This window comes from Meles meles, chromosome 3 (genome assembly GCF_922984935.1).
Source record: "Meles meles chromosome 3, mMelMel3.1 paternal haplotype, whole genome shotgun sequence".
Lineage (NCBI taxonomy): Eukaryota > Metazoa > Chordata > Mammalia > Carnivora > Mustelidae > Meles > Meles meles.
Window position 1 is genome coordinate 34002788 of NC_060068.1, and position 21815 is coordinate 34024602.

General features: G+C 51.8%; 1 protein-coding gene across 4 annotated transcripts in view; it reads left to right on the forward strand.

Annotated features, from left to right (window-relative positions):
* The window catches only part of RASGEF1C (RasGEF domain family member 1C), a 78968-nt gene that overhangs the window by 36674 nt on the left and 20479 nt on the right, over positions 1–21815 (forward strand). For 2 of the 4 annotated variants that reach the window (XM_045998811.1, XM_045998807.1), the window contains exons 2-6: positions 8482–8664; positions 8827–8949; positions 10136–10273; positions 16635–16835; positions 17882–17956. In XM_045998811.1, the coding sequence (XP_045854767.1) occupies positions 8488–8664; positions 8827–8949; positions 10136–10273; positions 16635–16835; positions 17882–17956 (714 nt within the window). In that variant the 5' untranslated portion in view covers positions 8482–8487. Of the gene's footprint in view, positions 1–7840; positions 7864–8144; positions 8242–8481; positions 8665–8826; positions 8950–10135; positions 10274–16634; positions 16836–17881; positions 17957–21815 lie in introns of those variants that run through there. The other 2 variants (XM_045998809.1, XM_045998810.1) reach the window with 2 other exon arrangements.

The window sequence follows — 21815 nt, forward strand, 5'->3', positions numbered from 1 at the left end:
TGAGCCCAGGTCCCTGGCTGGATCTCCAGACCACATCTATCTCCCACTCAGCCTTTGCCAGTTTCCCCTTCCAGGGCTAGGGCCAGGAGCTGGGCCTGGTGTCAAGAGCCAAAGGGTCTGGGGTACTAATCACCAGCTGCGAACTTGCACACACCACTTTACCTTTTAGGGTGCAGGCTTTCTCATTTGTGGAGTGGGCAAGCATTCCCATATGGTTGTGTTAAGGATTCAGTGACATGTGAGAACAAAAGACACATAAAGCAAGACACACGTTTGCTCTTGAACTGAAACCTCAGGGGCATGGAAACTGCCTGGGTCAGGTGGCACAGGCATTTCATCCAAGACCCTTCCCTGAGTTCAGCTCCCAACACCCCCCAAGGGTATAGGGACTGTCCCTGTTCCTGCAGAAGCAATCTCAAGCAAAGATGCCTATTTGGCTCTTTTAATGATGCCCCGATATGGCTGACACGCCCACCCCCTACCTGGGGAGCAAGTCTGGTGCAGACCCTGCAAGGAAACCTATAATTCAGGCTTCTTCTCAGAGCTTCTGCAGGCTCTGCACAGATTTCCCAGATAAAAGCAAAACTGGACAAGGCTGAAACATGGGCTCTCAGGAGAACCAGCAGGACTGGAGTAAGCACTCATTCTCATGATAGGGAAAGGAAAAGATCTGGGGTTTTCAGGACACATACACACAGACCTAGGAGCTGGGTGGCTCCAGCTCCTCCCAAAACACTGCAGTGGGACTAGGAATATCACCCTAGAAGGGCTCTCAGCTCAACCCCACAGCACACCTGACCCTGATAGAAAGATGAAACAATGTAAGATGCTAATTCTCACCAGCATTATACTCTTTGTTTGTCCTGGAAAGTTCCGTCCAATGCATTATGACAAGAAAAGTGTGTGAGGTTTAACCACCAGAAAGGAAGAGATTAAATCACTATTAATTGTAGACTAAATTGTCTTTTGGAAAAACAAGACTGTCAGAACTAATGAGATCTAAAAATCCAATAGCAGTATCCAGTTAAAGATACAATGGGAAGAGGAGGGTATCGGCAAAGACAGTGAAGCAGGAAGCACCAAGACTCCACCATCAGCTAGACGGCTGAACTGGCAGAGTCCACCTGATGTAACTATCTTAGAACTCTGAGCCTATTCAAAGATTTTCAGCTTCAAAGGCTTGGAAAGTTTCAGTTCATTTTGGTCAGTTTAAGTTCTTAACACAGTAGCAGCTACCCGTCTTCCACCCCAGCCTCTAGGCAGCAGCCATGCACGTGTTCCTGGAGTAGCTTACCCACAGCTGTGGGAGCCATGGTGGGCAATAAGCACCTCGTCCTGCAAATACCAGGGAATGTGTGTTCTGATTGCTTGTTGCTGTTTCTGGTCACAGAGGTGCAGATAGAGAGGCAGGCCACCATTGTTGCAATCTATAGTGGCTGAAAGGTATTCCGGGGGATTTAAAAGGCCAGAGCCTGTTACTACCCCCCCCCAACACACACACCCCTTCATTCTTCCCTTTTTTTCTCTTTTGGGGGCAAGACATTTAAGGATTGGGATATTTAAAAGCAACCATGTATACAAAGGAAGTTAGAAGGTTACTGCACATGCCCAGAGAAAGGTATAGGCTCAGAGAAGACTCAAAGGACCTTAAATTTATACCTCCGTCTGATCCTGGCATAGAAGCACCCTACAACAACTGGAAAGAAAGGAAGAAAGAAAGAAAGACCTGCAGAAATCTGATTTCTAGAGTTACCACATTATAAGATTCAAACATTCCATTTTCAACAAAAGCAACAACAGATCACAAGACCTGCAAAGAAAGAGAAAGGAATGGACTGTTAAGGGGGTGGGGAAAATTAATCAGAGAAGCCATCCCTAAGAAAGAGGAGATGATGAACTGATTAGGCAAAGACTTTAAGACAACTGTCTCATTCAGAGAGCTAAAGTTAAAGGTGGATAGTCAAGGAAACTATGTATGAACAAAATAGAAATATCAATAAAGAGATAAAAACATTTAAAAAGAACCCAAAAGAAATTTTTAGAGCAGAAAAATACAATACCTGAAATGAGAAATTCACTAGAAGTTTCCAAAAGCCGATTTGAGCAGACAGAAAAATCAGTGAACTTGAAGATAAGACAATTGAAATGATTGATTCTGAGGGACAGGGGGAAAATGATTAGAACGGAAGGGATGTGTGGGACACCATAAGCAGACCAGCATACATGTTGTGAGAGTCCCAGAAAGAGAACGGGGAGAAGGGGCAGAGAGGTTATTTGAAGAAATAATAGCTGAAAACTTCTCAAAGTTGATAAAAGACATGAATATAAACATACAAAAAGGTCAACAAATTCCAAGTAGGATAAACTCAAACCCACACTGAAACATATTATAATCAAACTGTTGAAAGGCAGAAACTTGGAAACAGCAAGAGAAAAGTGACTTGTCACATACAAGGAATCCTCAATAATATTATCAGCAGATTTCTTATCAGAAACCTTGAGGCCAGAAGGCAGTGGGTTAATATAATCAAAAGTGTGTTGGAGAGGTTGTGGAGAAAGGGGAACCCTCTTCCACTGTTGGTGGGAATGCAAGTTGGGGCAGCCACTCTGGAGAACAGTGTGGAGATTCCTCAAGAAATTAAAAATAGAGCTTCCCTATGACCCTGCAATTGCACTGCTGGGTATTTACCCCAAAGATACAGATGTAGTAAAAAGAAGAGCCATCTGTACCTCAATGTTTATAGCAGCAATGGCCATGGTCGCCAAACTGTGGAAAGAACCAAGATGCCCTTCAACAGACGAATGGATAAGGAAGATGTGGTCCATATACACTACAGAGTATTATGCCTCCACCAGAAAGGATGAATACCCAACTTTTGTAGCAACATGGACGGGACTGGAAGAGATTATGCTGATTGAAATAAGTCAAGCAGAAAGAGTCAAGTATCATATGGTTTCACTTATTTGTGGAGCATAACAAAGAACATGGAGGACATGGGGAGATGGAGAGGAGAAGGGAGTTGAGGGAAATTGGAAGGGGAGATAAACCATGAGAGACTATGGACTCTGAAAAACAACCTGAGGGTTTTGAAGGGGGGGGGTGGGAGGTTGGGGAACCAGGTAGAGGGTAATAGAGAGGGCACGTATAGCATGGAGCACTGGGTGTGGTGCAAAAACAATGAGTACTGTTACACTGAAAATAAAGAAATCGTTTTTTTTAAAAACTAAAAAAAAGTGTCAAAAATTAAAATTGTCAACCAAGAACCCTATATGCAGCAAAACTGTACTTCAAGAATGAGGGAGAAATTAAGACATTCTCAAATAACATCATCCTTGATGATGAAAGACTGAAGACTTTTCCACTAACCTCAGGAACAACACAAGGATGTCCACTTTTGCCACTGCTATCCAACAAAGTACAAGAAGTTCTAGCCAGCACAAGAATAAATAAATAAAGCCACTCAAATGATAAAGGTGGGAGTAAAATTAGTTCTTTGCACATGATATGATCTTACATGTAGAAAACCCTAAATGCACACACTGTCTCTCACACACACACACATACACACACATCCCTATTGAACTAATTAACATTCATTCAGCAAAATAGCAGCATACAAAATCAACACAGTAAAAAAACAGTTGTGTTTCTGCACACTAACAATGAACAATCAAAAAAGGAAATTAAGAAAGCAATCCCCCTTACAAAAGAATCACAAAGAATAGACTTAGAAGCTTGTAGTTAGGAATCAACTCAGCCCAGGAAGTGAAAGACTTACACGGTGAAAAGTATAAAACATGGAAATGAGAGAAATGAGAAATGAGAGTAGACGCAAATAAATGGAAAGACACCCTGTATTCGTGGGTTGGAAGGCTTGATATTGTTAAGATGTCAATATTATCCAAAGCAATCTACAAATTTCATGCAATCTCTATCAAAATTCCAATGGTGTTTTTGCAGAAATAGAAGCATCCATCCTGAAATTCATACGGCATTTCAAAAGGACCCTGAACAGTCACAGCAATCTTGGAAAAGAACAAAGTTGGAGGGACTGCACTTCCTGGTTTATGACAGAGCTACGGTAATCAAAACAGTGTGGTCCTGGCATAAAGACAAGGTTTTGGGCCAATGGAATGGAATAGAGAGCCCAGAGACAAAATCCCTGTGTATTGAGTCAAATGATTTTTCAACAAGAGTGCCAAGACCATTCAGTGGAAAAAGGATGATCTTTTCAACAAATGGTGCTGGGAAAACTAGAGATCCACAGGTAAGATAGTGAAGTTGGACCCTTACCTAACACCACATACACAAAAATTCAATCGAAACAGATTAAAGACCTAAAAGTAAGACCACACACTATAAAATTTCTGGAGGACAACAAAGCTTCATGATCTCGGACAGTTCAACAATGAACTAAGGGTTTGCATAGACATTTCTCTGAAGGTTATATATACAAGTGGCCAAAGAGCAGGAGAAGATGCCCACTGTCCCCAGTCATGAGCAAAATACAAAATCAGAATCGAGGTTCACAATGAGATGTCCTCTCACACCCTGAAGGATGGCTGCTATCAAAAATACAAAAAAAAAAAAAAAAAGAAGAAGAAGAAACGAAAACCAAAAACAAAATGGCGTTGGCGTGGGTGTAGAGCAATTGGAACACTTTTCCATTGCCAGTGAGTGAGAAGTAGTGAGAGTGCAGCTAGTGTGGACAAGGGTGTGACAAAGGCTGAAACTACTCAAATTCCCACTGGCAGATGAAGGGATAGAGAAAACATGGAAGTATGTGAGTCTGTCCATATATATATGTACATATATATGTATATATGGGCTATATGATTCAATCTTTAAAAAAAAAAAGGAAGGACATTCTGACCCACGCTAGAGCATGTGTGAACCTTGAGGACATGATGTGAAGTGAAATAAGCCAGTCACAAAAGGACAAACACCCTATGGTTCTGCTCATACAGGTGCCTAGAACAGTCACATTCCTAGAGACAGGATGTGGAAGGGTTTGCCAGGGTGGGCGGAGGGGAGGACGAGGTGTGATTGCTGATTGGATGTGGGGTTTGAGTTGGAGAAGATGAAAAGCTTCTGGAGACGGGGAGTGGTGACATTTACACAACCATGGGAACGTGCTTGGTGCCACTGAAAGTATACCCTTGAAATGGTATATTTCACATTAAGTTATAGTAAATTTCACATTAAGCATCATTTCCCAGAATTTTTTAAAAGGAGGTGATGGGGGAGGGGTGATGGGATGAGAATGTATTAACGTGTAAAATTCTGCCACCTACTCAGGCAAGGGCAGAAGGCTCCGACTAGGCGTTGTGGGCTTACGTCAGCCTGCAAGGCTAAATCGGCAGCCAGTGATAGCTGCTCTCGGGAGCTCCCTCCCCGGGGCAGGAAGTTCACAGTAGAGGGCTGTCCAGGCCACAGCCAGCTTGCAAACCCTGGTAAATCGAGGGACCCCAGGAGACAAGTCTTTTTGGCCCAGAGCACCATTAGCAGTTGGAACGATGACAGGTGTCATGGTTCCAGACCCTGCGGGTAGCACAGGCTCTTGGGGAGGGCTCAGTGGTCTTGGTGGCCCCTTCTTCTCCATGGCAGGCACTGTGCTGGGTGCTTTGTGCACTTAATCGGGGTTCCTCTCCATAAACGTAAGAGGAGGGGTTCTTCTTCCCATTCTCAGCACATGAAGGCACTTGAAAAGCTCGGGAGACTCTTCACACAGCAAAGGGTCATCCTCTGACTCTCTCCCTTTGGCCAGGCCTGGTCCATTGCCCAGCTGGGCACAGATGCCTGGGAGCCCATCTCCTCTCCAGCCCCCAGGACACGCTTTGCTGACCAGCCAGGTACTTTTCTTCCATAGGTTCTGCATGGCTTTCTGTTCTTTGCAGGTTTTTAGAATGGCAACCAGCACTACGGGGGACTATGACAGCAGAGCGGGAGTGGAGACTGGTCACCTGGGAGCTAGAGATGTTCTTTCTAAATATGCTCTTGTCCCATGCAGTGGCCCCCATGGTGGCCTTTTTTCTTTTTAATAAGTTGAATTGCCATCTTTAAAATCAGGGGGATGCCTGGGTGGCTCATTGGGGTAAGCCTCTGCCTTCGGCTCAGGTCCTGGTCTCAGGGTCCTGGGATCAAGCCCTGCATCGGGCTCTCTGCTCAGCAGGGAGCCTGTTTCCTCCCCTCTCTCTGCCTGCCTCTCTGCCTGCTTGTCATCTCTGTCTGTCAAATATATAAATAAAATATTAAAATAAATAAATAAATAAAATCAGGGTCCTTGGGGCACCTGGGTGACTCAGTCAGTTGAACATCTGACTCTTGATTTCGGCTCAGGTCAAGACCTCAGGGTTGTGAGATTGAGCCCCACATCGGGCTCCTGTGTGTGGAGCCTGCTTGAGATTCTCTTTCTCCCTCTCCCTCTGCTCCCTGCTCTAAGAAAAAGAAAGTAATAAATAAATAAAATCAGGATACCAAGCATACAAGTCAGGAGTTCTGGCATTCCTTAAATGTGGACGGTCTGAGCATGTGGTCAGCACCCCCAGGAGTCCAGTGGAGCTGTGTTGTTTTGTGGCCACAGCTCTGGCCTCTCTCTGACGGACCTCACCCTGGGGGAATCACGGGGCCCTTGCCAGCCTCTTGCCGGGTGTTTTGTGTTGTCTAGTAAAGAGGAATGTTAGATATTTGGGCTACACACCTCTCTGTCAAACGTTGGAGAATGAGAGAAAGGTTATCCTCTAGGTCTGTGCCTTCCCTGTAATTCCACCTGGTCCAACACTTGTGCCTGCAGACATTTCCCCCTGTGTCCCATACAGGAGTTAGGCTTAGGCCACATAGTACCAAGAAGTTGTTCAGTACTAGACTCCGACAGCAGGTGGGCTCTGGGTCTGACAGCACGAATCCCCAGAAGGAAGGGTGCCCACCTGCAGGGTGGCATCCCCGGCGGGTGGGGGTGGCGCATGCCTCCAACGCAGATGCAATGCAGACTGGCCCCCTCGTTACTGCTAACTGTGGCGGGAGCCCCAGGACCTCCAGATGCTGGGCCTGGAGACCCAAAGGCGAGGAGACTGGTGCGCCTCAGGGGTGGAGGCTGGTCAGCGGGAGCAGGGGACGTGAGCAGGGAAACTGAATCAGAAGCTCATGCCTGAAGTGGGGAGAAGCTGTGACTCAGAAGCCAAGCCCTCCCCGGCCTGCCTCTTCAGGCCACGCCCCCTTCAGCTGCGTATTTCAGGGTGGCAGCGTCTGATTGGCCCAGCCTGGCCTAGTGCCCACCCCTTGGCCCGGTGTGGGCGGAGCCTTCCTGACATCTCAGCACCTCGGTCAGTATTCATTGGAAGTCGTTATTGGGGGAACCCCTGCCAAGCTTGGTGTTCTGGCTGCGAGGAAAGGAAATGGATGCCAGGAGGCAGACCCAACAGATGGAGGCACCAGGGGGAGGGACTTGGGTCCGGAGCCAGGATCTGAGCTAGGAAGGAGAGTCGGCACCTGGGGCTGGTGTCCACGGGTCAAACACAATGTGTGGGAGGGCTGGCTTGTCCCAGGAGGGGCCGAGTTGACCGTCATCGCCAGCCAGCACATGCTTCTCTCCTCAGGCCCTGGGCACCGCTGGTCACACTTCCAGGGTCTGCCCACGTGCCCTGGAGTCTGTGCTCTGGGGACGCCAACATTAGGGCCCAGCTGGGCTGGTGGACAGGAATGGGGCCTGTCCTCAGACACAAACGGGGCCTGTCCTCAGACACACCTGTCTTCAAGACCCAACTCGGCCAGGTACTCAGTGTGCAAGCTGGGCACCTGCCTTTCTCTGCGAAACTTCCTGTACCTCATCTGAAGGATGGGAGGGCTACGTGCTGAGATGAGGGGTGAGTGTGCGGAGCCAGGCCCCCAGGGCTTTTCCCTCTGGAAGGCCCGCCCCTTGGCCCCATCGCCCTATGCAGAGGTGTCATCTCGGGCTCCTCTGTTGTCACCTGCCCCACTGAGTCACTTGAACACCCCCACCTTGACTGAGCACCCACTCTGTATGTTCCAGGCGGGGGCCGGACCCTGGGTGCAGCAGTGAGAGAGCCAGGCTCAGGGACCCCAGCGATGGAGAGAGCTTCTGAGTGCCGCAGATGTTCTGGGATTGCGCCTGAGCCCTCCAGCTTGGACCAGGCCCACCCTTGAACTAATCGTCTGTGTGGCCACGGGCAGGGACAATCTGTGAATTGTCTAAACCATGCCCAAAAGAACATTCCCTGGGGGTAGGAGCGGAAAGAATCGTCCCTAAGTGGCTTGGACCAAGAGTGGAGGAGGGTTGGTTGCTGAGGGATGCCCTGCTGGGGGTAGGAATCCCCCAGCCACCCCCCCACCAAGGAAGTGATTGATCACTGGGCTTGGATGGGCACCAAAGCTCCTGGAGGAGGCAGAACCCACCCAGCCAGGAGCCCAGGGGACCAGCGGGCCCCCAGTCCAGGTGTGCCTAACTACTCCTTTTACTGCAGACAGGCATGCCCCGGACCCTGAGCGCCTCCGACATGGTCACCCCTGGCAGCCTTGGCCCACCTCCCACCGAGCCCACAGATGGCGAGCAGACCGGGCAGCCCCTCCTGGATGGGGCTCCCTCATCAGCCTCCCTGGACACCCTGATCCAGCACCTGGTGCCCACGACCGACTACTACCCCGAGGTGGGTTACCCACCCAGCGGGGAGGAGGGCCATCAGAGCGGGCTCCTTTCTACCACACATGGGGGAGACGCTAGGGCTGGGGCTGGTCTTGGACCAGAGGGCACAGCCCTGCCATGCCCTTCTGAGCACATGTCATGTTGCCTTTCTCTGTGTCCCTTTCAGAAAGCCTATATCTTCACCTTCCTTCTAAGCTCCCGCCTCTTCATCGAGCCCCGGGAGCTCCTGGCCCGGGTCTGCCACCTGTGTATTGAGCAGCAGCAGCTGGACCAGCCGGTGCTGGACAAGGTGAGGGGCAGGACAGGGGCCCTCTTGTGTACAGACACTCCCCTGACACGTCCTCATGCATCCACCTCTTGGAGTGGTGGTAATGGTCCCCATTCTCCTGGGCAGGAGCCCGCAGGGGTTTCTGACTTGTCTGGGGCTCAGAGCTAGAAGGGACGGAGTTGGAACCTCTAACCAGGTGCCATTTCCACTGCCCCGTGGGAGCCCCTGAGCTCACGGCACCCGGGACCCCAGAGCCACATCAGTAGGACCCTTGCCATCTGGGATGGCCCTGTGCCATCTGCCCTCAGCAAACTCCATTCCACCATCCCTTCCTCTGTGAAGGGACCTCCATTCCTCCGTCCCAGCAAGATCCCGCGGGCTGTGACTCTTTACAGGTATGTCCACCGGGCTCCATTGTTACAGCAATAGAAGCCCAACTACAACTGGCCTAAGACAAAGGGACTTTCCTTGGCTCACAGAACTGCAAAGTCACCAAGAACCACTGGCTCCCGTGGCTCAAACGACCCCCATGGAAACAGGGTCTTTCTCCCTCCGACCCTCTGCTCCGTTTTCCTCGAGGCCAGCCTCACCCTCACTCCGGCAGGTTCTCCCTGACCGGTGACAGGTGGCCTCTGCCACTCCGGGCTCACCATCTACTCTTCCCAATTCCAGCGGAAACAGCAAGCCACGTTCTAAACAGGTCCCAAGGAAAGTCCCGAGCTCAGTGGTTTAGTTTGGGCAACATGCCCATCCGTGAGCCAGTCACTGTGCAAGATGGGCAGTGTACCATGTTCTCATTGGCCAGCACTGATCTGGACCCCTGCCAGGGGGCCTGAGGCGGAGTAAGCTGACCCCTGAACCCCAAGGGCTGGGGATGAGGGGGACGGAAACCCCCAAAGCAAACTGAGATGTTATCACCACAGCGAGGGAGACGGGATGCCCAGCAGGCAAAAACAACAGAGGCTTCTGCCCCAAATGTGCGTCTGTCCCCCCTTGTTCCCCTGTGGTCAAGCCCTCATCCCTGGGTGGCCTCCCTTTGACCTGACACAGAGAAGGCACCAGGCATACCTCCTCTGGCCACCAGGGGCGCTGCCGGGATAGCCGACCCCAGCGGGGCGTGTGCAGTGCGTGGCTGACGCAGGGGCTGATGGGGCGGCGCCTCTAGGCACCCTTCACCAGTGCGGACGCTTGGTGGCTTCCCTTGCAGGCCCGGGTCCGGAAGTTCGGCCCCAAACTGCTCCAGCTGTTGGCCGAATGGACGGAGACGTTCCCGCGGGACTTCCAGGAGGAGTCGACCATCGGGCACCTGAAGGACGTGATGGGCCGCATTGCCCCCTGTGACGAGGTAGGCAAGCCTAGTGCAAGGGGTGCGCCCTGTCTGCGCCCCTGCCCCCGGGACCGGAGCCAGTTCCTGGGGCCAACCTCAGGGCCCTCGTGTGTACCTGCAGCCCCTCTCAGATCAGCCCCTTTCTGCCCCATCGGGAAATCAGGCCCTGCCGAGGAGGCAGGGAAACCAGGACTGTGGCTCCAGGTCTGGTCTCCTGACCCCTCTCCTGCACTGTGCTCATGCATGGCATCAGATGCCAGGCCAAGGAAGGACCCACTCGGGCTCTTGCAGCAGGGCCCTCGGTCCGTGACCCCTCAGGCTGGCCTGGAGGGCCCTGGTTAGGCAGAAGAGGAAACAGCCACCCCCAACCCTCCACTGTGGCTAAAACCACATCGCAAAGTAAAGGCAGCCCTTGTGACTTGATAGGCAGCCAGTGGGGTGGACATCAGGTACCCGACTCCCTGCCCCGTTCTCCCAGCTGCGTACTCTGGGGAAGGCGCTTCAAGGTAAAAGGAGAACAGATCCCCACCTCTCAGGACCAGGGTCAGAATACAGAGAAGGACCCCACAGAGGGGAGGGGGGTCTCCTGGTACACTTAGAAGGGACAGGTTTATCGGAATCTCCAGGATGATTCTGTGGCTGGCACTGACGCAGCTTTCCCTAGGAGAGAGCATTGCGGGGGGAGTGCAGATCAGTTTCCCTGTTAGGAGGCTGAATGTGGCAAGCTGGTGAGCTAGTCGTGGGCCTCAAAGTGGGTCTGGACATGGCGGAGCCTGGTGCTTGTGAAACAAAGGAAAACTGCGAAGGCGGGATGGTAACAGGGATCCATAAAGCAGAGAGGGAGACCTTGCCTGTGGGCCACATCACATGGCAGACAAGTGACTTAGCCACTCTGAGGGCTCAGGGAGATGAGGGTCATCACTTCCCGCTTCTCCTCCTCCTCCTCCTCCTCTGCATCTCCTAATCCACCTGGGGATCCTGACTCTTGGCTTAGGATGCAGCAGGAAATGGCGTCAGAGAAGGCCCTATGATTGCATGAATCAGGAGGGGTGAGTAGAAGCAGGGAGGGAGATGCTGGCTGACCAGATAGATAGAGAGTTGGCTACCTTGATGGATGGGTGGAGGGAGGATGATAGATATTAGGTATTCTGATAGGCAATTGGATTTTTGGTGTGAATGGTTGTGGAAAGACTGATGGGTAGGTGGGGTGGTGGATAAATGGGCATACGGGAGGATTAGAGGGTGGGTAGGGGAATGGACGAATGTGGATGGTTGGATGGACAGGTGAGTGGTTGGGTAGAAGAATGGATGGGTGGATGAATGAATGGATAGATGAGTTGATAGATGGGTGGGTGGTTGAGAGGATGGGTGAATAAGGATGGATAGATGGATGGATGGGTGACTAAGGAGGGATGGATAGATGAGTAGATAGAAGAATGGATGGATGGATGGATGGATGGATGGATGGATGGATGGATGAGTGGGTGGATGGGTAGATGGGTGGGGGGAGGGATGGGTAGGTAGCTGGATGAGTGAGTGGCAAACATTAGGAAGAAAAAGGAAGGACAGATGAGTGAATTGATGGGTCTGAAGGTGGGGGGCTGTATAAAAGGGGAGATGGGCAATAGCAGAGGGGTGGACGCATGGATGGTTGGATGGAGAGAAGTTGGGTTCTCAGGGAGAGGAGAGCCCAGTCTCCTGCTTCAGCACCTTCTCCCCAGGAAATCTCCAGCAGAATGAAATCCCAACCACTGACAAGACAGAATCATCCTCCCTTGTCAGGCCTGCCTCTGCCATTGGCAAAGCCATTTCCTGTCCTTCCAACTGCAGTGGTGGGGATGGTGTAAGTCCTGGGCTGGTTTCTGAGGGAAACCGAGCCTCCTCGCCAACCTCCTGAGAAGCTGTCAGGCCTACCACCAGGGCCGTGCTGGGAAATCTTTTCTCATCGCCCCATGGATGAGAAATGAGTGAGGCCTAGGAATGACTGTTGAGAGCTGCCATCCCCTAAGTGTGGGTTTTTGGAGCAGATGTAATTCACCTGAGGCATTCTCATTCCTTACCTTGGGATCTAGTTAGGTGTGCTGAGCGGTGTGGGCCGAAATGGGGGTGCTCCCTTGTGTCTTTGAGATCCCCAAGTTGTCCTTGCCCAGAAAGCACCCACTCCAAAGGGCGTGTCCTCTGGGTGCTGCCTCCCTTCCCCCCGAAGGCTGGAGGAGGACCATGGGCTGCTCCCCTCCCAGCACAGAGCACAAGGGCTCGGCCTGGAAAGGAGCTGGTGACGGGTCTGATCAGGCAGGGCCACTGTAGGACTCAGAGCATGGGGTCCAGGTCAGAGCACCTGAGCCCACTCAGACCCCGGCTCAGAAACCACAGCTGTGTGACCTGGGGCAAAGCGCTTCCCCTCTCTGAGCTTCAGTCTCCTCCTCAGCAAAACAGGATAATCATCACCATCAGACAACTTTGTAGGGAAGAGTCCCGGCAGTCATGTGTGTTCTTACCTCAGCACTTGGTCAGTGTGAGCTGTGATGGGGAACAAAGTATTTCCAGAATTCAGGTATACAGGGCTTTTACTTAAATGGGTACGAGTTCTTACTGGGGAATGTTTCAAGCATACACAAACACAGAGAAGAACAACCCTGAACACCCACATACGCATCACCAGGCTCAACAATTAATCAACATTTTGCCAGATTCACTTCTTCTCTCCCTTCCCACACTTCCCCCTCCCTCCAAATTATTTTTAAACATTGTATCTTTGGCTCCAAAAATATTTCAGCATTTTCCTGTAAAAGATTTCTCACACAGGGACCGGATCAAATGATATAAAGTGCCTCACCCAAATCAGCAAAATGAGCACGAGTGTTTTCAGAGTACATCTTTGGGCCAGTTCCTTAACCTCTCTGAGCCCTCACTGTCTTTGTATAAAGAGGGAGGGTGATAAGGGCTGTGAGATAACAGTGGGGCTCAGGGAAGGAGAGGAAACAGCACAGGGCCAGGGGCAAGGGGGCATCCCCATCAGAGGGCCAGGAAAGGTGACGCTGCCCTCTTACCTGCTGCTCCCTGTCCCGAACCCTCTTGATCTCCCACCACGGCCCTCTCCACCTCTCAGCATCTGGGAACAAAAGGCCTGAGAGGAGCTGAGAAGGCCCTTCTCCATGACTGAACATGGCCACTGCATCAAGACACCTGCTAGGCACCCCGTGCTAGGCAGGGGACCTGCCATGGAGGGGCTGTCCATAGGTTGGATTCAGCAGTGTTGGCTCAGGGAGGCCAGTGCCGAGGCTGAGAGGGGGAAGCTAGGGGAGGCCCCGAGGTCACAGCTGGTAAAGGGTGGCTGCAGAAGAAGCTGATACCATGGGCCCTCCCCAGGGATGGCCTTGCTTTCCCATTTCCATGACTATCTGCTGGGCTGACCCTGCTGCCCCCGGAGGCGCCCTACGCAGCCCCCTGAGGGCACAGGGCGGTGGGAAGCTAACACAGAAAACAAAGTGGTGTCTGCCTGTGCGGGCTGGGCTGAGCCCTTTGCAAGGTACCCTGGGCTGGCTCAGGTGGGATTTTCAAGAACTCCAAAGGACAGAGGTCCTTGACTGTCCAGCCAGAAATGAGTTCTAACCACGAATGGTCAGGAGGCACCTGGGGAGCCATAGTCTTCACCTTGGATGACCTCTGTACTTGAAACCCAGCTCTGCGTACCTGGCAGGTGGCTCTGGAATTGGATGGCGTTGCCAGGCGAAGAGGGGTGGAGCTCTGCTGTGCTTGGTGTCCCCCATGCTCTGGAGCGTGCATTCCTGACAGGGACAAGGGACAGCCTCAGCATCCTCAGAGCTCAGTCTCTGGGTCTGCTCAGACGTACCTAGATCTCTCAGCCTCTATCCACAAGGGCATAGGACTCATGAGAAAATGAGAGAGGAACCAGCACACACCATCCCCCTGTTCAGAATGGGGTACAGAAGATTCGGGAAAGAACCAACAGATGAGCTAGAGGTCAACACTGCCGGGTGAATTCTGAAGGAATTCGCAAGCAGAAAATGATCATCATTGGGAGTGTATATATTGGTTCAGAAGAAACAAGTCTTCTGAAATCATCTGCGTATTTTTTAAAATAGGGTAAGTCCGTGGTTCTGTCAGACTCTAGGCACAGACATGCTGTGCCCTTGACTTCAGGAGGGCTCCGCAGTCTATACCAGTGAGGCAGGCCAGCTAGAACCGGGGAAAGGCCACGTTCATCCAGTTGGTACATCGTGTCTGTGAGCCCCTCCCAGGTCCTTCATTCTGGGGACCAGCAGACAGTGACCTGGTGTAATCTGCGTGCGGCTGGTAGAGCAGAGAGAGGAGATGCACAATCACTTGATCGAGGCTTGGCCAAGGGTGGGAAGGAAGCCCAGTGCTCTGAGGTCGCAAGCATGAGAAGAACATTGAAGAGGGAGAGAGTCGCACAGGCCCTCCCGGGGTCACCCCTTGGGGTGAGAGCCAGAGGAAGGGGCTAGAGGGATGGAGGAGTGGCCTGGGTCTGGAGCACTGAGAAGGGGCACAGAGGCCATGTGGAGGCCATTGAGTGTGGCCAGAGCTGACCTCAGGACCCCTGAGCCCACGGGACTTCTGTCTTTGCAAAGGCACTGGGGTATTTAAAGGAAGGGGGATGCAGAGGTTAGATGTGCGTTTTCAACCGACATCTCTGGCTGTGGAGTGGAGTGGAGGGAGCCCAGCAGGGATGCAGGGGGCCTTCCAAGGGCTTGCAGCAGAGACAAAGCATGCAGATCACAGAAAGCAAAATCAGGAGGGTCGGCGATGGTCAGGAGGGCTGTGTGGGAGATGGTGCTTGAGGATGGCCCCGGCCTGAGCCCCGGACGCAAGTGCTCCAGTTGCTCCATTCACTGAGACAGTGATGCGGACAGAGGAGGCACCTCTGGGCAAGGGGAGCAAGCTGGCCCCTTACACACCTTGGGTGGAGGTGGCCCCTTTGCCATGTGGCTCGAGAGCTGAGAAGAAGCTGCACGTGAGATGAATATTGTCCACATAGACACTGACTGATGCTCTGGACATGATCCAGCGTACCCAGGACCAAGGGACAGACGGCAGGGGAGTGGTCCCAGATGCAGGTGGGGTGGGGGGATCTCCAGCACGGAAGGATGGTGCAGACAAGCCTGCCAACAGCCCGAGGCAGGAGGAACTGGAGGCAGATGCAGCCTGAGAGAGGGCCCCAGGCTTTGCCGACAGACTGAGTGAGGAGAGAGATGTGGGGGGAGGGCGGTGTGGGTGTTGGGATTCACAAGATGGACCCAACTCCTGTGAAGACCTGCCCAGCAGCATGCTAACCATACTCTTGGACCCGCAGAGCTGAGAGGGGCTTCTCCTTCCGCAGGCGATGGACGGAAGACTTGGACCTCAGTTTACCCCCATACCATCCAGCTGAGCAGTGGGCCTTGCCCCCGGGGCTCTGGGAGCAAGAGCTAGGGTTTGGGTACACCCGCCCCTGCTCCCAAGCCAGTTCCTCAGTTTGTTGGAGCTGAATCAACCTCTGGGTGGGGGAGGCCCAGCTGACAAGTTTGGGGGCTCTGTCTGTGGATTAGTGACCAACCCCTTGGGAACGGTGGGCCTCAAATTTTGTAAACACAGCCAGTCTGATGGTGCCTTCCTCAAGAAACCTTGGGGGTTTCTGACGGGAATAATCCATTTCCCTGTTGAGTGTGGAAAGGCAGGTACCCCTCCGGCGGGGGGTGGGCACGGCCTCACTTCCCTGCACCCCATCCAGGACAGCCCAAAGCAAGCATATATCTGTCCGAGCTGCATGGTGAGACACTTTTGTTCGCGGAAGTGGTTAGTAAAGGCCCGCCAGGGGCCCAGAGCCAGACCTTGCTCTGCCCACAGAGAGGGGAGCACGCAGGCTTCCCTGCCCCCGCCGAGCTGTCGCTCTAGTGGGGCAGTAAACCGCCCTGTCATCTCCCACAGTGGCCCATAGGGAAGTCACATCGGGTGACCTGGGCAAGTACTGCTGGGGCACAGATGGGAAGGCCTCTCAGAGTCGGGAGAGTGGAGGGGGTCCCCAGGGCGGGGGTGGGGCAGAGCCCATTCCATGTCTCCCTCCTTTCTCCCTGCCTCTGTCTCCCTGGCAGTGTGCACCCCAGCCTGTCCCACTGCCCAGAGAGCAGGGGCAGCCCCCAGACACCGGTCACCCTCCCCAATAGGTGCTCCTCTCAGCTCCCACTGGTCATCCTGCAGCCTTTCCCTGCCACCCTGGGCTGGGTCCTGCTTCAGGACGGACACGGGGGTGGGCACAGACAGTCACAGCTCACAACCCGGCCGGCCCAGAGCCTCAGAGGCTAGACACAAGGAGATGGGTGTTCGGGCCTGAGCTCCTCTCTTTCCATCTCCTCTCCAGGCATACCGAAAGAGGATGCAGCAGCTCCTACAGGCTCTGCACCAGAAGCTGGCTGCCCAGGGCCAGGGCCCGGAAGGCCTGCTGGGCGCTGACAAGCCCATCTCCTACAGGACCAAGCCACCCGCCTCCATCCACCGGGAGCTCCTCGGCGTCTGCAGTGACCCCTACACTCTGGCCCAGCAGCTCACCCATGTGGAGTTGGTGAGCAGGCCTGGGCCCTCCTCTAGCCAGACCCAGAGCCAGGAACAACTTGAGGACCGGCCATCCCTGGCCTCCCGCCTTGTGTCTGTGTAACCCTGGGGCTTGAGCCTGTCACAGCAGGGCCAGCCAGGCACCTCCAGGGTGCCCTGGCTCTGGGATGGTCTCTCACCATTCCAGCAGGAGGGTTGCAGGACCCGGGGCCTGCCTGAGAGTCTGGGCCCTGGGCAGAGGAACTGGGCTCAAATACTGGCTCTGCCACCACCTGCTGTGTGAGCTTCACACTCCGAGTGCCTTCCCTACCAAGGCCTCAGTTTCCCCATGTAGGACTCGCAGACATACTGCACCCACCCTAACCTTCCAGAGAAGTCCAAATAGGAGTCCAGACCCCAGGCTGGCCTCCCACATGTTGGATTCCTTAAAGGTGCAGAGGCCGAGGGGCCTGCCCCAGAGAGAGGGGAGGTGGGGCCATAGGTCTTCTCTTTTAAACCTCTACCATTTATGGCTCCCATATTGCTTTCCGGCACTATACTCAGAACTTAACGCGCACCATCTCATTTCATCTTCCCACACCACGCTGGGGAGGTGCTATTATCATTCCCTTTGCACCAGTGAGGAAACTAAGGCCCAGAGAAGTAAAGAGACTTGCCTGAAGTCACACAGTAGAAGGGACAGAGCCAGGATTTGAGTCTGACCCAGACCTCCCCTGGAGGGAGCAGGTTGTTTCAATTTCCCAGTTTCGAGCCGAGTTTCCTGGGTCTTGCATCTCCCAAGCACGCCCTATGGGGACCTTGCCTTCTGCCCCCCATGAGCTTCGGCAGCCCGTGGGCATGGGAAAAGAGGGGTGCCTCCTTCGGGATGGTTTCAAGCTCTGTGACAACCCAGAATGGGGCTGTGGAGCCCTAGGGAGAAGGGAAGCTGTCCAGAGACCATCCCGGATGGGCTGACAGGCAGGGAGCCCGCAGAAGTACCATGCCAGGCCCTGGCTGGGCACCTCCCTCCCCACACCTTCCTCCCTTTCCCGACTTCTCTTCTCCCTTCTGGTGCAGGAACGGCTACGGCACATCGGGCCTGAGGAGTTTGTCCAGGCTTTTGTGAACAAGGACCCTTTGGCCAGCACAAAGGTAGAAGGCCCTTGGACAGGCTGTCCCACCAGTGACCCCAACCCACTGGCCTCTCTGGGGAACGCCATGAGTGTCAGCCGGGCGAGCTTCAGAGGGGCCCGGGGCAGAGCCAATGGGCTTTGAGGGGCTGCGTCCACTCCACCCGTGCCCCTCCAGCCCAGCAGCCCTGAGTCCTGGGGAAGCCAGCGGGTCACCCACCCAGCGAGGGCGGAGGGCCAGGGTGGGGGGGCGCGGAGCCGAGGCCCTAGGTTGGGAGGAGAGTGGAGCCACCCCAAAGTCTCCTGGCGCGTTCTGGCGGGCGCTGGTGCCCTCCAGCGGTCACCCGGGGTAGTGCGCTCTGGTGCGCTCCTCCAAGGAAAAGAATGCAAGCTCTTCGTCTAAGGGATGCAGGGGATGCAGGGGCCCCTGGGGCCGGGGACTGTGGACCGCGCCCACACGCGGGATTTCGGGGTTGCCCCTCCTCTGTCAGAGCCCAACCACTAGGGTGTCTGGTGCTTATCAACCAGGTGCAGTTCAAATCAGAACTGGAAACGTTGTCTTCTGCCTTCTGGTGTAATTAAAGAGGAGCAACTACACAGGAATGCGATTTCATCTTTTGGATAAGTGGGGACAAAACATGGTGGGTGTGTAGGGAAGGACACATTCACATACATGGCTGGTGGGGGGACTGGCCCTGCCCTTTTGGGGGGCACTTCGGCAATAGTATCAGTGCTTGAGATGTACACCCTTGACCTCAACTTTCAACACCTCGTAATTTATTGTGTGGATATACACACCCATGTACACAAAGATGCATGCAGAGGTATTTGGGATATACTGTGGAAATCATGGCCAAAGGCTGGAAGCAACTGAGCTTATCGTCCGTGGGGGCTCGATTACAAATTACAGGAGGTCCACACATGGAATGCTCTGGATCTATTACAAAGAGTAAGAGTGGCTAGAAGTAGCGAATGATCTCCTAGATCCATCACAGAGAGAAAAAAACTAGAGCAAAGAGCAGTGACAAAGAGGATGTGGCCATTTGTGTAACAGCAAAAAAAGGAGGGTGTGTCATACCTGTTTGCACAACACATACGTATACACAATCACTGGGTACTCTTGGGAGCCCCACACGAGCATGGGGGTTGGAGTGGGAAGGAGGCTCGGCTGCTCTCAGCGGCTTGTTTTTAGGTTTGGTTTTGGCTATGGGTTTGGTTTTTGGCCATCTCTAAGAATTATTTTTTTTATTGTGAAGTGCGTCAGAGATTGTCCATGACCTCTCTTCACCCAGTCTACGGTACAGGAAAGTGTGTGGTTGTTTCCAGACTCTTGCTATTATAGATACTGCTGCTATGAACATTCTTACACGTTTCCCTGTACATCAGTGCATATTTTTCTAGGACAGCAGTTCTCAAATGACTTGGTCTTAGGACCCCTTTATACTCCTAAAAATGATGAAGGGCCCCAAAGAACTTTTGCTTATGTAGATCACATCTACCAATATTCATCAGATTAGCCATTGCAACTGATAATTTAGCAATAATAACCTATCACATGTTCACTTCAGTAACATATTTTATGGAAATAACTAGATTTTCCAAAGTAAAAAAAAAAAATTGCAGGGAAGAGTGATACTGTTTTACAGTATTTGTACAAATCTCTTTAATGACCAACACAACAAAAAGAGAACTGGAGTCTCTTATCTGCTCTGCATTCAATCTCTTGACATATATTATCTGGGTTGAAAAATCCAACCTCTCACAAATATGTGGTTGGAAAAGGGGAGAGTATTTTTACAGCATTTTGAGATTAGTGAATAGTTTTCCTTGATACTATGCTAAAACTCGGCAGGTGGTAGTTTTTTTAATATTAGTTGCAATTTGGAATCTGAAAATATATCAGTGGACTTTGAGTCCTCATTAAAATCCATTGGTCCGTCTTGCATCTTGAATGGATCTTTTGCCCTTGCATGATTCTAATAACATCATATGTTGGTCGTTTGGAAACGACACTCATATGAATACATATGAATTCACTGAACTAGGCTGATCTTCCAAATATTGGTACATTTCATTATGCGATATTTTACAATCATATCCACTAATATCATTACTGATCTCATCCTTCCAGAAGAGCCTGTGGGTATTAGGAAAGTGTCAAGGTCACAGACGGGGATACGGGTCTTACAAGCTCCCAGTTTTCTCTTGAAACTTTGAATTTTATCACTGACAACAAATACCATCAGTTACTTCCTTGAAGTGACAGGTTCATTTGGTTGACTTTCAAGAAAAAAACAACCAGGATGCCTGGGTGGCTTAATCGGTTAAGTGTCTGCCTCTGGTTCAGGTCATGATCTCAGGGTCCTGGGATCAAACCCTGAATCAGTCTCCTTGCTCAGTGGGGAGCTCCCCACTTTCTCACTTTCTCAGCCTCTTTCTCCCACTTTCTCAGCCTCTCCCCCTGCTCTTGCTTGCTCTCTCTCACATATAAATAAATAAAATCTTCAAAAAAGTATATCAACCAAACATTGAAGTCTGAAAAAACCATGGTTGGTCAGTCCTTCTTTGGAATAGATATGGTGTTCCATGAGAAAAGTGGCCAGTTCTGCTCAGAAGCCAAAGACACTAGTGCTTTTCCTCTAACCTGACGTCTCTATGCAGCAGAAATTCTTTTGTGTACTGCTTCATCACATAGAATACCAAAAAGATGTATTCACAAGATTGAGATTTATTTTTTTTCCAAAGATTTTATTTATTTATTTGACAGCGAGAGATCACAAGCAGGCAGGGGGGTGGGGGAAGCAGGCTCCCAGCAAGGACCTGGATGCAGAACTCAATCCCAGGACCCTGGGATCATGACGTGAGCTGAAGTTAGAGGCTTTAACCCACTGAGCTATCCAGGCGCCCCGAGACTTATTTTTTAAAAGATTTTTATTTATTTGCTGGAGCGAGAGCACGCACAAGCAGGGGGAGCGGCAGGCAGAGCGAGAAGCAGGCTCCGCACTGAGCAGGGAACCCAGTGCGGGGCTCGATCCCACAACGCCAGCATCATGACCGAAGGCAGATGCTTAACCGACTGAGCCACCCAGGTGCCCCAAGATTGAGATTTAATAAAATTGAACAGTTCGCCTCCTCCAGGACATGCTGAAGTCACCTTACCACATTTTTCTTGGACTTGGAACGTGTGATAGTGAAGAACACAATGACCATGAGTATGATTTGGTGACTATCTTGTTGGGGCTAAGGTGGGAGCGATTTCACCCACTGGTCTTCTACACCTCAGTGCACACGTCAACACAATGAAAAGACAGTGACATTGTATGACATGAAACTAGTTGGGGAACTGGGCTCCACAGTATGTCCGGGAGGGAAATCATGGTGGCTTGGGCCGGGCTGGTGAGACTCCCTGCAGGGATGGAATCTTGCTTCACATCTCAATGACCCTTGAAATTGTTAGACCCTTCAAGGGAGCATCTTCTCTGTGTTCCTGTTTTCTCTTATATGAGATGCCGGTCATCCAGTTTCCTGTTGATGGTTTGGCTTTTTCTTAAGGATTTTAAAGAGGTGTTTTGGTGGGATTTTTAAAAAATATATGTACTAGATGACTATCTTTTGTCAGTTAGATGAGTTGCAAATTTTCTCTTCCTGTTTTTTTGGAGGAGGTTTTGTTTTGTTTCTTGTTTTGTTTTGCTTTCGCTTTTCATTCTCATTATTCTGTGTCTGGATGAGAAGGTGTTTTTCATTTTAACCGAATCGAATTTACTAACCTTTTCCTTTATTTTTTGTGGGGGGGTTTGGGAGGGGAGTTAGGAAATCCCTCCCTGCTCCCTACCCAGATCATAAAGATAATCTATGGTGTTTTCTTTGAGAAGTTTTAATAT